Source organism: Myodes glareolus, chromosome 10 (genome assembly GCF_982192425.1).
Source record: "Myodes glareolus chromosome 10, mMyoGla1.1, whole genome shotgun sequence".
NCBI lineage: Eukaryota > Metazoa > Chordata > Mammalia > Rodentia > Cricetidae > Myodes > Myodes glareolus.
The window spans coordinates 22,912,054-22,927,472 of NC_142035.1; the positions used below are offsets into that span (position 1 = coordinate 22,912,054).

At 41.7% G+C, this 15,419-nt stretch overlaps 1 protein-coding gene across 5 annotated transcripts in view; it reads right to left on the reverse strand.

Moving 5' to 3' along the window:
* Phf20 (PHD finger protein 20) overlaps positions 1 to 15,419 on the reverse strand; it is a 100,721-nt gene that overhangs the window by 71,975 nt on the left and 13,327 nt on the right. For 4 of the 5 annotated variants that reach the window (XM_048431606.3, XM_085697160.2, XM_085697157.2 and 1 more), the window contains exon 2: positions 12,609 to 12,723. The exons of the other annotated variant lie outside the window; for it this stretch is intronic. In XM_048431606.3, the coding sequence (XP_048287563.1) occupies positions 12,609 to 12,691 (83 nt within the window). In that variant the 5' untranslated portion in view covers positions 12,692 to 12,723. The remainder of the gene's footprint in view (positions 1 to 12,608; positions 12,724 to 15,419) is intronic. 5 annotated transcript variants of the gene reach the window in all.

Consider the following 15,419-nt stretch of genomic DNA (forward strand, 5'->3'; position numbering starts at 1 on the left):
CTGAAGAATACCTCAAAGGCAAGCAATGAACAAATGAAAACATTGGTTCACCTCTAAAAAAACAAAAGAAAGAAAAGAAAGGTGGGGGAAGATGAAAGGATGGCTGAGTAGCAAGGAGCACATACTGTTCTTACAGAGAGCTGGAGCCATGTTGGGCAGCTCATAACCATTTGTATACGACTTCAGCTCCAGGGGATCTGATGTTTCTGGCCTCCTCAGGCACCTATACTTAACAGGCACACATATTCACATATTTAAAAAAAAGAAAGAAAGAAAGAAAGAGGGCTGGAGAGATGGCTCAGTGGTTAAGAGCATCGCCTGCTCTTCCAAAGGATCTGAGTTCAATTCCCAGCAACCACATGGTGGCTCACAACCATCTGTAATGAGGCCTGGTGCCCTCTTCTGGCCTGCAGGCATACACACAGACAGAATATTGTATACATAATAAAAATAAATATTAAGAAAAAAAGAAAGAAAGAAAGAAAGAAAGAAAGAAAGAAAGAAAGAAAGAAAGAAAGAAAGAAAGAAAGAAAACAAGTGAAGAGAAGCCAGGCATGATAGCACACATCTGTAATAACAGGCCTTGGAATACTAAGAGGACTGCAATGTTTTGTTTGGTTTTTGTTTTTTAAGACAGTCTCTCTCTGTAGCTCTGGCTGTCCTGGAATTTGCTCTGCAGACAAGATTGGCTTTGAACTCACAGAGATCCTCCTGCCTCTGCCTCCTGAATGATGAGATTAAGGGCATGTGCCACCACCACCACCTGATGACAATTGCAATTTTATTTCAAGACCAACCCTGATCACATAGTAAGACCCTGCCTCTCAAAAGAGGTAGAAACCACACACCAAAACATGACCAGTGGAAAGAATTCTAATAAAAAGAGATAGCAGGGGTTGGAGAGATGGCTAAATGGTTAAGAGCATTAGATGCTCTCTTAGAGGACCCAGGTTTGAGTTCCAGAACCCACACAAAGCTTATAACTTTCTGTACCTCCATTTCCAAGAGATCTGATAGCTACTTCCTACTTCTGTGGGTGGCAGGCAAAGACTCACATGTAGGGGAAAAATACACATACACATAAAACTTTTAAAAATTAATAAACAAAAATTAAAGAAAAAAGGAAACTAAATGGTAGACAAGATAGCTCAATGCTAAAACAAACCTGAACATTTGAGTTTGAGCCCTGGAACCTGTATAAAAATGCCAGATGTGGTAGGACATATCTGTAAGTCCAGCACTTCTGTGGTAAGGTGGGAGGTTGAGAAAGAACAGTTCACAAGCTCTTAGGCTAGCTAGCCTGGAGCATGCAGAATGTCAGAAACAAGAGAGCCCCTATTCCAACATGGTGGAAGGAAAGAACTGATACTCAATCTGACTTCCATATGCATGCTGTGATACTGTGTACATGCGAGAGCGAGCACGTGCACACACTCGTGCACACGCGCGCACACACACACCAAATTAAAAAAGGAAAACAAAGATTGCAAAATCAGATTTTTTTTTAATTCTTTGTACATTAAACAAACTATGAGCACTTAACTAGAAATACAGTAGAGAAAAATGTGGCAGAAGGACCAGGAAGGCATCAGACAGAGTTGCTACCTCACTGTGAGAACAGGGAAGGCCAGCCTGCTGCGGGGACAGATGGTGCACTGCTGACAGATGACAGGAAGCAGGGGGAAGCATCAAGCAAAGCAAGCACTTTCTATTCCATCTACCCAGCATCTTGACTAAGAAATCGAAGCCTGTCAACTTAGCCAGTTTATCTGCACAAGTCTGGGACTGAGCAGGGTAGGCAGAATTACTCTCTACACAGAGACATTTGCCCAGAAGCAGCAGCTCCAAAATTAGAATCTCTTTTGGATTGAATTTTACTTCTTGAGAAAGAGTCTTGTAAGCTAGCCTGAAAATTACTATATAACCCAAACATGGTCTTGAATTTGTGACAATCCTCCTGCCTCAGGAGTGACCCACTCCATCCAGCTTAGTATGTGTGCTGCTTTTTCCCACTGCAGACCTCTAAACCCAGGCTTCCCGCATGCCAGATAAGTGTCTTGTCACTAAGCTACACCTCTGCCCACCAACTGTTTTGTTTGACTAACTCCAAGTCAGATGCTGTGGTACATCCCTTCAATTCCAGCACTTGGAAGGCAGAGGCAGAAGGATCTCATTAAATATGAGGTCAGTTCCCCTCCTGACCCAAAAAAAGTAAAAATATCAATTGTTTTATTTCTTTGGGACCCCAAATTATGAAAAAAAATCTTTCATGGGTGATTTACAAACAAATTCATGAGGCCCCCAGAGCATTGCGGTCAAACAGAGCTAAGTGAGTCCTAGACTCAACAGTAAGAAGCTTGTATTTAAATTCAATGCAATGCCCAGCAAAATCCCAGCAAAATTCTTCAAAGACCTCAAAAGAACAGTACTCAACTTCATTTGGAAAAGCAAAAAACACAGGATAGCCAAAACAATCCTGTACAATAAAAGAACTTCTGGGGCATCACAATCCCTGACTTCAAACTCTACTACAGAGCTACAGTACTTAAAACAGCATGGTATTAATATAAAAACAGATATAGGAGGATCAATAGAACCAAATAGAAGACCCAGATATCAATCCACATATCTCTGAACACCTGATTTTTTATAAAGAAGCAAAAAATATAAAAATATCAAATGGAAAAAAGCATATTTAACAAGTGGTGCTGGCATAACTGGATATCAACATGTAGAAAAATGAAAATAGACCCATATCTATCACCATGCACAAAACTCAAGTCCAAATAGTTCAAAGACCTCAACATAAAGCCAGCCACACTGAACCTTATAGAAGGGAAAGTGGGAAGTACACTTAAACGCATTGGCACAGGAGACCACATCATAAATATAACCCCAGCAGCACAGACACTGAGAGAAACAATAAATGGGACCTCCTGAAACAGAAAAGCTTCTGTAAAGCAAAGGACATGGTCAACAAGACAAAACGACAGCCTACAGAATGAGAAAAGATCGTCACTAACCCCACATCAGACAGAGGTCTGGTTTCCAAAATATACAAAGAACTCAAGAAACTGGACACTAAAAGATAATCATAATCCAATAAAAAACATAATCCAATAAAAAAAATGAAGTACAGACCTGAACAGAGAACTCTCAACAAAGGAATCTAAAATGGCTGAAAGAAACTTAAGGAAATGTTCAACATCCTTAGTCATCAGAGAAATGCAAATCAAAACAACTCTGAGATTCCATCTTACACCTGTAAGAATGGCCAAGATCAAAAACACTGATGACAACCTATGCTGGAGAGGTTGTGGGGTAAAGAGAACACTTCTGCATTGCTGGTGGGGATGCAAGCTGGTACAGGCCCTTTGGATGTCAGTGTGGTGATTTCTCAGAAAATTAGGAAACAACCTTCCTCAAGACCCAATAATACCACTTTTGGGTATATATCCAAAGGAAGTTCAATCGTGCCGCAAGGACATGTGCTCAACTATGTTCATAGCAGCTTTGTTTGTCATAGTCAGAACCTGGAAACAACCTAAATGCCCCTCGACCGAAGAATGGATAAGGAAAATGTGGTACATTTACACAATGGAGTACTACACAGCAGAAAAAATTACGACAGCTTGAATTTTGCAGGGAAATGAATGGAGCCAGAAAACATTATTTTGAGTGAAGTACCACAGACACAGAAAGACAATTATCACATGTACTCTCACTCATAAGTGGTTTTTAAACATAAAACAAAGAAAGCCAGCCTACAAACCACAATCCCAGAGAATTTAGACAACAACGAGGACACTAAAAGAGACTTAACATAGATCTAATCTACATGGGAAGTAGAAAGTAGAAAAAGACAAGATCTCCTGAGTAAACTGGGAGCATGAAGGCCTTGGGGGAGGTTTGAAGGGAGAAGGGGAGAAGCAGGGAGGGAAGCAAAGAAAAATGTAGAGCTCAATAAAAATCAATTTTAAAAAATGTATAAAAAAAATAAGTTTGTGGGCTGGAGAGATGGCTCAGAGGTTAAGAGCACTGACTGCTCTTCCAGAGGTCCTGAGTTCAATTCCCAGTAACCCCCATGGTGGCTCACAACTATCTGTAATGAGATCTGGTTCCCTCTTCTGGCCTGCAATTATACATGCAAGCAGAACACTGTATATGTAATAAATAAATCTTTTTAAAAAAAGAAAAAAGAAGAAGAAGTTTGTGTCTAAAGTCATTTTACCTCTGAACCTCAATTCCAAATAATCCTTTATTTTATTTATGTCTTTATTTTAGACCTAGAGATTGAAACCTGGGCCTGGATAGTCTAAATGCGCGCTCTACCAGTGAGCTCTAATACCTCCAGTACACAGTTAGCATTTCTGTGGAGAACTAAATGAGACAGCCCATGGAGAACCACTGGGGTCAATAAGCCTCAGACCTGTCAAGAGCAAACCTGCAAGCACGCTCGTTGTCACTGCTGTCTGTCTAACACAGCACACTAAGATGAGGTAGACTCAGGCCTCTGCATAAGCAACACAGACAAACTAAACTGAAGACTAATACATGAAGCATCCAACCACATGTGTTGCGTGTGTTCCCCTCTGTGTGTTCACCACGTGCTCTACTGTCACACAGATTGAAAAATATAACTAAACTGGGTGGCGGTGGCTCAAACTTAAGTTCCAGAACTCAGGAGGCAGGAAGATCTCACAGTTTGAGGCCAGTCTGGTCTAAAAGGGAGTTCCAGGTCAGCCAGGGCTACACAGAGAAACCATGTTTGGAACACCTCCCCCCCTCCCAAATAAAAGAAAAAGAAAAAAAAGAAAGAAAACTATAATTAACTTTTTTATTTTTTATGCCTCCCACCTTTTTATTCCTATGCAAAGTAGAAGCAAATTCAGAAACTAGGCAGAGGAATGCACCTGGGAAGTATAGTGTGCCTTTGGAGTCAGATCAACAGAGGTTCAAGTCCCAGCTCTACCACTTACTCACTCTGTTATTTGGGGAAGAATTTTTTTTGCCTCTGTGATTCTTGTTTAGTCCCTCATTTATTTTTAAAAGGTTTGTCTTTATTTATGTGTATGTTTATGTGTATGTACATGTATATGTCACTTAGGTGCAGTACCTACAGAGGCTAGAAGGGTGTAGGATCCCCTTGGACTGAGTTACAAGCAGTTGTGAGCCACTCAAAGTATTTGCTGGGAACCAAACTTAGATCCTTGGGGAAAGCGGCCAGTACTAGTACCCACTGAGCCACCTCTCCAACCCCCTTACCTCATTTCTAGAGTTACTGAGGTGGCACAATTGGTTAAGAGCACTTGCTGCCAAACTTGAGATCTGAGCTGGGTCCCTAGGACACATATGGTAGGAGAGGAATAACTCCTGGAAATTGTCCTCTTAACTCCACATGTGTACTGTGGCACACCTTCACAAAGGCGCACACATGTGAAACACATGGACACATACATACGCACACATAAATAAATGTAAAAAAAATCAAAACCATAAACAACCACTTAGATTACTGAGAAAAATTATTATAAATAAGTTATCTAATTCTACAACATTAGAAACAGGATGAATGGAGGACAGCTCAATAGTATAGTATTTTCTAACATGTATGAGACCCTGCATTTAATCTCTAGTACTGAGGAAAAAATTTTTTCTCTCTAAGGGCACAGACACAGCAGTCAGGATACAAGGCCCTTAGCTCTGAGATATCAGAGAACAAAGCAGATAGTTTACCTTCGGATGACTTGAAAACACATCTATCAAATTCTCATCTTCTGCTAGTAACTGACTCCAGTACCACAGCTGTGGGTGGGTGCCTCTGAGCCAGCACAACTCCCTGGCTGCTGGCAGGCAGGGACCAAGGAGCAGAGATAATAAGCAAGACTTCTGGAAGGGGAGGCTCTTCTGGTGGTAACTTTGTCTTGAGAACTCTCTCTCTACTCTGTCAACACCATCTGTTACACAAAGTTACAAAAGGCCATTGTTTTAGACTAAGCCACTGCAGGAGGAGGCTCCAATAGCCTGACCTTAACATCAAAATGGAGTCACTCACAGTAAAGTCCCAGGTCACCAAGATGGATCTAAGAAATCAAGATTGGAATTATAATAGTCAGATTTCCCACACAGACCAGTTTCAACTGGCACAATAATGAAGCTCTACAAGCCTTAATCCTAAAACAGAGATCTTAAGACGAAGCACATTACATGAACCAGCTATTCTGCTGTCATGTCTCCCTGGCTGGCTTATGAAATGAACCAAGACACGCCCATGCACACCTTTAATTAATTCCTGCACTTGAGGCAAAGGCAGAGGCAGGTGGACCTCTATGAGTTCTAGGCTAGCCAGGGCTACAGAGTGAATCCCTGTCTCAAAAACAAGCATAAAAGTTTAAAGCAAATTTGTAATTTTGTCCAATTACACTCTTGCTTTATTTCTTTCTTTCTGTACTGGGGATTAAACCAAGAGCTCAACCGCTGAGCCCTCTTCTGTCTTCTTTGGGTTTGGTTTGGTGATTATTGCTGTTTTCTGAGAAAGGAATCCTATGCAGCCCAGGCTACCTTGAGCTTCCTCTGTAGCCTAGGACGGCATTGAACATCCAACTTCCCACCTCAGCCTTCTGGGTGAGAAGCTTTAGGGTTATGTGTATTCTTCAGGGGAGGCGGGGGGAGTGCTGTCAAGAATCTATGTGTCAAAATTAATAGGTTATTGAAGTATAGTAGATAGTTCACAACTGTAACCCTAGCACACAGAAAACTGAGTCAGGAAGGTGACTAGCCTAGGCCAGCCCGGGCAGAATAGGAAGAAAGAGAAGAAACAACAACTAAACTTATTTAAAAGACACACACTCCACCCGGCAGAGACCCTGCCGTGAAGCTCACAGCACAACCACTTCCATCTACACCAAAGCATTGAAAGGCAATGATCTACTTAAATGTTGGGCCAAGGAACACTGTCAGAATGCATCTTGCAGATGTTAAAAAGTGGAAATCCAACCTGCAATGAAAATCATAATGCCAAGAACCCACAGTGTAAAAGGCGAGAAATGACTCCTACAAACTGTCCTCTGACCCCCCTATACATGTGCACACTCACAAGATAAAAAAAGGTAACAAAATAGGGGATGAACAGATGGCTCAGCAGTTAAGATGGCTCAGTGGTTGGTGGCTCTTCCAAAGGACCAAGGTTCTATTCCCAGCACCCACATGGCAATTCACAAGTGTTTGAAAATCCAGTTCCAGGGGATCTGGCATTCTCACACAAACACACATACATACAGGCAAAACCCCGATATACATAAATAAATAAAAAATAACAAATAAATAAATCCTTACGATATAATAAAATAATGATGATAATAAAAACTGTGTGTGGTGATACACACCTTTAACCCCAGCCCTTGGGAGGGAGAGGCAGGCAGATCTCTGTGAGTTCCAGGCCAAACAGAGCTACAGTGAGATTTTATCTCAAAAACAACACTACCACACCAAAGGCAGGAGGATCTCCACAGTGAGTTGGAAGGTAGCTTGGACTATATAGTACAAGACCCTATCTCAAAACAATAATGATGATTATGGTTGTGTTTCCTTGCTAATAGTAAAAAAAAAATCAGATACTAGGGCATGATCCTACCTAATCCACGGAACAATCAACTGGATTTCCTCATTCTGCCTATATGGAAACTTGAGACTAGGGAAATAAAGTAATTTCACCAAGGAAACTAAGCTAGTAATGGGAGCTAATTTTAGACCTGAATAAAGAGCACCTTGCTCTAAACAGCCATTTCTTATTGTACCTGACACAGATGTTTGCTTTTGTTTTTCAAGACAGGGTTTCTCTGTGTAGCCTAGCTATCCTGGAACTAACGGCTATTCACCTGCCTCTGCCTGTGGAGTGCTGGAACTAAAGGTGTACACCCAGCTACCAGGATTTTAAACAGTGTGATAAACCATAATCTGAAGCTCACAGGCTGTTCTACTGACTTGCTGTGGACATTTGGAAGGGCAAACAAGACAGTAAACTTATCTGGCATGATGCAAGGACTTACTTTAAGTAGTCACCTGCACCCAAGCGACCTAGTCAACCAACTGACACCAGGTACAACGCCCGCCCCACTTCCTTAGATTCTGCTTGTGCCCAAATATTCAATTAAGCTTTACTCCTGGCTCCAGTCTGCCTTTTCCTGAGACCCTATGCTGTCTCTTGACACAGAATAGACTCCACTAAAAGCCCACTCTAGGCACCAGTGGCCCCTTAGTCTTCAATGGTCTCCTAACTAAGACCCAAAGTAAGCAAGAGAACATTCTATTCACTGCCTGATATAAAGGTTGCTATATTAAAAGCAAATAACTGGGCCTGGGAATTAGCTCAGCTGGTAGAGTGCTTGCCTAGAATGCACAGAACTCTAGGTTAGATCTTCCACTCAGCATAAACCAGACAGAATGGTCACGTTTATAATACCAACACCTAGGAGATGGCACATGAGAATCACAAGTTCAGGACAGCCAGAATTACACATTAAGACCTTGCTGAGAAATTTAATAATAATAATAATAATAACAATAATAATAATAATAATAAAATTAAAAATTAAAAAAGGCCAACAGGATGGCTCAACAGATTAAAGGTGCTGCCACCAAGCATGATGACTGAGTTCCGTCCACACAGTAGAAAGAAAGTACTCCTTCAAGTTGTCCTTTGACTTATACACACAACAAACAAACAAATAAAAGGAATTGATTCTTTTTGTTTGTTTGTTTTTTGAGACATGGTTTCTCTGTGTAGTTTTGGTGCCTGTCCTGGAACTCACAATGTAGACCAGGCTGGCCTTGAACTCAGAGATTCACCTGCCTCTGCCTCCCGAGTGCTGGGATTAAAGATGTACACCACCACCACTGGACTTACAACACCTCTGTGATCTCCACAGGTTCCTGCACACATGTGTTGCACATATACACTCAAGTACACACATACACAAATAAAACCGAGCTGATTCAGCAGTTAAGAGAACTGGCTGCTCCTGCAGAGGACCCGTGGATTCCCAGCACCCACCGAGTGGCTCACAACTCTCTGTAACTCTGTTCCAAGGGACCCCACTCTCTTCCGACCTCCTTGAGCACCAGGCACATATGTGGAACATAGACAGATACGCAGCCAAAAAACTCATACACTTAAAATAATACTTTAAAAATTTTAAAGATAAATAAATATATTTTTAAAGCAATGAATTCCAGAATTCAGAAGGCTGAAGCAGGAGGATAAGACCTTGATTTCAAAAAAAAAAAAAAACTTTTAAGCAAATTAAACAAAAATGCATTTACTGATTCTGATATATAAGTAAATTATAATTAGTTTTATCTGTATCTTGATTTTTTTTACAAATTAAAAATTAAAATGTTGCCGGGGTGTGAGGGTGGCATATATCTTTAATCCCAGCACTCAGGAGGCAGAGACAGGAAGATCTCTGTGAGTTGAAGACCAGTCTGGCCTGAATAGTCAGACCCTTTTAAAAAAAAAGGAGGGGGGGAGGCTGGAAAGATGGCTCAGAGGTTAAGAGCATTGCCTGCTCTTCCAAAGGTCCTGAGTTCAATTCCCAGCAACCACATGGTGGCTCACAACCATCTGTAATGGGGTCTGGTGCCCTCTTCTGGCCTGCAGGCATACACACAGACAGAATATTGTATACATAATAAATAAATAATTTTTAAAAAAAAAAAAAAAGGCTTCCCTTGATCCCTTGATCTCTAATACTAACAGTAACATTTTTATTTTTGGGTTAATAGTTTATTAAGACAAGATCTCAGATAGCTCAGGTTAGCTTTTAACCACTGATAGATCCTCTTGTCTTTGCTTAAGTATTAGAAACATGGGCATACATCATCACATCCAGTAAAAGCAGATCTTAAACAAATGTCAAAACTGGGGTAACAGTGGTTAAAAGCACAGGCTGCTCTTCCAGAGGACCTGGGTTCAATTCCCGGCACCCACATGGCAGTTTACAACTGTAACTCCTATTCCAGGGGATCAAACAGCCTCACAGTCATTTATACATACATGCCAGAAAAATACCTATGTGCTCATTAAAAAAAAAAAAAAAAAAAAAAAAGCCAAACCAAAGCCAGAAATGGTAGTGAACATCTTTAATTCCAATACTGGGGAGACAGAGGAAGCCAGATCTCTGAGTTCTAGAGAAACTCTGTCTCAAACAAACAAATGAACAAAAATGTGAAAACCAGAGTCAGCAAGATGGTTTAGTTCATAAAAGCACTTGCTGCATCCCCCATGACCTGCGCTTCTCTGATCTTGCAGTAAAATAAGTGACTCCCACAAGTTGTCCTCTGACTTCTGCAAATGCACAGATGTACACAGACCTGAGCTTAGACACACACACACAAGAATAATAAAGAAAAAACAAATTTAAAAAATTGTACTGGTTAGTTTTTTGTCAACATCTGGAAAAACAAACCTCAGTCAAAAATATTCCTCCATCAGACTGGCCTGTGAGGCAAGTATGTGAGGACGTTTCTTGATTAACAATTTATGTAGGACACTCCTACCCACTTAGGCCATGCCATCCCTGGGCAGGGTGTGTAAGAAAACAAACTAAGTAGCCTCTAGGAGCAAGCCAGTAAGCGGAGTTCCTCTGTGATCTCTGCTTCATCCAGTTTCTGATTCCAGGTTCCTGCCTTGCTTGAGTTCCTGCCTTGGGTTCTCTCAGGGATGAACTATGATCCAGACATGAAAGCCTTTCCTTTCTGAGTTGTTTCTGGTCAAGGTGTTTATCACAGCAGCAGAAAGCAAACAAAACCAGAAACACAGGCTTGGAACATAAAGCCCTGGGTTCAATCTCCATTTACCCTTAGTGGCCAGAAAGGCTGAGAAAATCGTTCAGTGAGAAAGAGCTTGCTATACAAACATGAGAGCTGAGTTTGAATCCCCAGCACTAGGCACGGCACCCATTACTTGGGGAGGGGAAAGAGACAGGCAGATCATGGTGCCTCCCTGGCCAATCAGTTGAGTCAAAATAACAAGTTCCAGGTGCAGTGAGTAACTGTCTCAAAAATAAGGTGGGCAGTGTTAGAAGAATCCATTTAATCTTCCTTTCACATGCATACACAGGCAAATGACCACCATACAGGCACACATAAGCAAATGCACTTGAAAACATGCACATACATGCATATACTACCCCCACACAAAAAATACATAAGTAGCTGAAACCAATATTTAAAAAAATTATAGAATCAGTAATTCTGTTCACAACCAGTATAAATGCAACCAAACTACATTTTCTTTTATTTCTGAGGTGCTGGGGACTGAACCCAGGGCCTTACCTATATTAGACAAGCATTCTCTCACCAAACTCACTCTCCAGTCCTAGAGTCTTTGATCCTAACAGCATGGACAGTTTCTGGCCAAGTCTTTTTCCTTTGACCCTCCTACACCACAGAAGTCAGTCAGTCTATTCTGAGGTAACTATCACAAGGGCTAAAGCTCCTCGTTATAAACACTCAAAAGGTTTGTGTTCTGAAACTTCTGTGCTTTGGAGCACTAAGAAATAACCAAATTCTAGGATGTCCTTACTACAACTATCTTTGTAGCGGTCCTGTTTTTCTTTTTCTTCTTTTCAGGCAGGGTTTCACATAATCATAGCTTGCCTCAAATTCACTATGCAGCAGGTAAAATAACCTTGAACCTCTGATACCCCCGCCTCTACTTCTCCACCTCTATTTATTCAGTGATGGGAATCAAACTCAGGACTTTGTGCATGTTAGACAACTCTACCAACTGAACCTGAATCTTAGCTGGTTAGTTTGGATTTGGGGAGTCAGGATTTCACTCTGTAGTTTATGTTGACCTGGAACTCTTTATGCCTAGCTCTATTCCAGTTCTCAGTAACCTTTCTACCTTAGCCTCCCAGCTACTGAGACTACAGGTATATGCTCTCCAAATATTCAATATATGACTCTTAAAATAATCACCAGATGCCAACATTACCAGTGACCACATTTATAGATGACATGAACATTCAAAGTATCTGACAGCCAGAGGACAAAATGCAATTAAAGCAAGTCAGTCACAGCTGCCGGGACCTATAATTCCAGCATTTAGGAGGCTACTCTATCAGTTCAAGGTCAGCCTTTGTTGCCAGACACCTTGTTACACAAAACAAACAAAAGTCAGCAATGCAGTCAAAACCCTCAGCATCTCAATCTAATAATCCTGAAGGGAGACCCACACCACACCTAGGAAACAGGAGGGGCTGTGATGACATGGGTGCTGTCCAGATTCATCCCTCATCTCCATCTGGCTTCTGTTCCTCTTTCAGACAAGCAGCCAGGAGTGAGAAAGCTTTTCTCCCCGGGGCAATCCCTGCTCCACTTTCCTGTAACTCTTCATCAAACAGAAAAGGTGGGGGAACAAGTGTGACCCAGGGATCCCCCTTATGAAAGAGAAAGAACGGACCTGTCTTCTAAACTTAAGTTTCCCTGCATCTTCCAGAGACTGAAGAAGCCGGAGAACACACCACAGGCACCACTCTATCGGTGCTAGTGACACTCCCTCCCTCAAATGCTTTAATTAGCAGGAAAAAAAAACATAAAAGTACCAGTTCTTTAAACGGTCCCGAGCTTCCAACTGGGCTCCCACTTCAAAGCTGATTCCTCGTCTGTTAGGTGGATGCTTTGTCATTTTCAGTCATCAACAGGGCTGCTTTTATTCTCCTGAAAAAGCCAATTAAATATTGATGAAACTTGGGAAAGTCTGCCCAGCGTGTAGCATCATCACCACACATTAAAAAAAAAAAAAAAAAAAAAAAAAGCAGGCATTATTCAAAACACCAAGCTCCATGACCCTGTCAGCGCCCTCTCTGGCGCCTCCCCTCCTATTGGGTTCCTCCACTAGCAGCACTCCTCCACCGTGGGCAGCCTGTGAGCTCTGAAAACTCGGAAGACTCTCTCAGCGAGGATTCTAAGGCTCACCTCTGATGTACACCCCTGAGAATCCAAAAAAATAACTGCTCTCGTGATCGAGTTCAACTACTCAATGACACATTCAACAAATATATATTCAGAGATTTAGTTAAGACCTAAAGGCGAACAGTTCTTACCCTCAAGGAGTCTTCAAAATAAAATGTAGCCAATAAAGAGAAGTCAGTTCAAAAGCTGCAATTGCTATAAAAAGTGAAGTGCTAGAAAGGAAGCAAATGTAAGCTGAGACATGAGTCAATAACAGCGGCTTGAGCCTGGAGTGCTGGCTCCCTGGAAGCTGAAAGAGGACCCCTGATGCCAACCCTGAACAACAAAACAAGAATGAAAAAAAGACACACTGCTGGCACCCGACCCTACTTTTGGAAAAGTAGACAACAAGTTGCAGGGCTGAGAACATAGCTCAGCTGGTAGAGTGCTTACCTAGCACACATAAGGCCCTATGTCGGATTCCCAGCACTCAATAAAGCCAGGCATGCAGGCCCACCTATACTCAAACCAAGGAAAGGCAGAGGGCTAGTATTCCTCCCTTGTCAATCTGTCACTCTCAGGCGATTTTCTTACTTTTCTTTAATAAATCTGTTTCTGGGCTGGAGAGATGGCTCAGAGATTAAGAGCAGAGGTCCTGAGTTCAATTCCCAGCAACCACATGGTGGCTCAGAACCCTCTATAAGGAGATCTGGTACCCTCTTGTAGCACACATTCATACATGCAGGCAAAACACAGTATACATAATAAATAAATCTTTTTAAAAATAAATAAATAAATAAATCTGTTCCTTTCCAGGGCTGGAAAGATGCCACAGTGGTCAAGGCCAATGGCTGCTCTTTCAGGGGACCTGGGTTCAATTTCCAGCACCCACATGGCAGCTCACATCCTTCTGTAACTCAGGTTTCAGAGACCCCCCCCCAACACCCTCTTCTGGCTTCTGCAAGAACCAAGCACATACACAGTACACAGACATACATTCAAAACACTGATACATATAAAATAATCTCTTTTTCTTGCTCAAAAAAAAAAGTTCCTGGTCATCCTCTTACCTAGGGAGTTTGTAGCCAGAGACCTTACCATAAAAAGAACAAGGAAAAAGAAACAGAGAATTCTAGAGCTGCATGCACACCTCAGCAAGTAGTAGAGCACTTGCCTTGTATTTGCTACACAAGATCCTGAGCCCCATTCCAGCACTAAAGAAAGAAGGGGGGTATGTCAGGGTGGTGCACACCTTTAATCCAACACTCTAGAAGAAGAGGCAGGTAGGTCTCTGTGAGTTCCAGGGCAGTCACTACTACACAGTGAGCGTCAAATAAATATAAATAAAGTGATCTCAAGGAACTAAATAAAGCTGAGCATGGTGGTATACTGTGGAATATTCCTTTACACTGTGTGGATATATGTGGCTATGATTGCTTTAATAAAGACGCTGACTGGCCAATAGCTGGGCAGGAGAGTCAGACTAGGAGAATTCTGAGATGAAGGACTCTGGAGTCACCAGCAGATGCAGAGAGAAGCAAGATGGACATGCCATACTGAGAGAAGGCATGAGCAATAGGCTAAGCATTTATAATTAATATTAAGCCTCCATGTTGGCTATCTGGGAGTGGCCTGAGACAGAAACTTCGGCATACAGTTGGTATATGCCTTTAATCCCAGCACTCCAGAGCAGGTGGATCTCTGGACTCAAGACCAGTCTAATCCACAGAGTGAGTTCTAGAACAGCCAGGTCTACACAGAGAACCCTGTCTCACAAACCATCTAAATAAAGCAGGACAATGGTGGCACATGCCTTTAATTCCAGTACTTGGGAGGCAGAAGCAGACCAAACTGTGAGTTCAAAGCCAACCTGATCTATAGAGTGAATTTTGTATAACAGTCAGGGCTATTACACAAAGAAACCACGTCTTGAAAAACCAAACAACAACAAAAACTAAATAAATAAATAAAAGGGGGGGGGGCCTGACTAACATGCTGTTTTTTTAGAGGACCAAAGTTCAGTTCCCAGCATCAGACAGATCACAACCACCTGTATCCCCAGCTCCAGATCAATGCCCTCTTCTAGCTTCCACAGGCACCAACATGCACACATACACATACATAAAAATTAATCCTTAAAAAAAAGGCAAGCCAGGCATTCTGGCACCCATCAAAATCCGAGTTCTAAAGAAGCTGAGCTAGAAGGAACACAAAGAATATAATGCCAGCTTGATCTATCTCATGAGTCGTTTAACTAAACTTTAATCCCAGCACTCCAGAGGCAGAGGCAGGCTAATATCTGTGAATTTCAAGACAGTCAGAGCTACAGAAACTGATTTATTATATCTCAAAAAGTGTAAATAAATAAAGGAGCTCAAGGTTATGCTCAGCTACATTTCAAGTTTCAGTTCTAGACCAGACTTGATTCAATGAATTCTGTAGTGCACAAGGACCTGTATTCA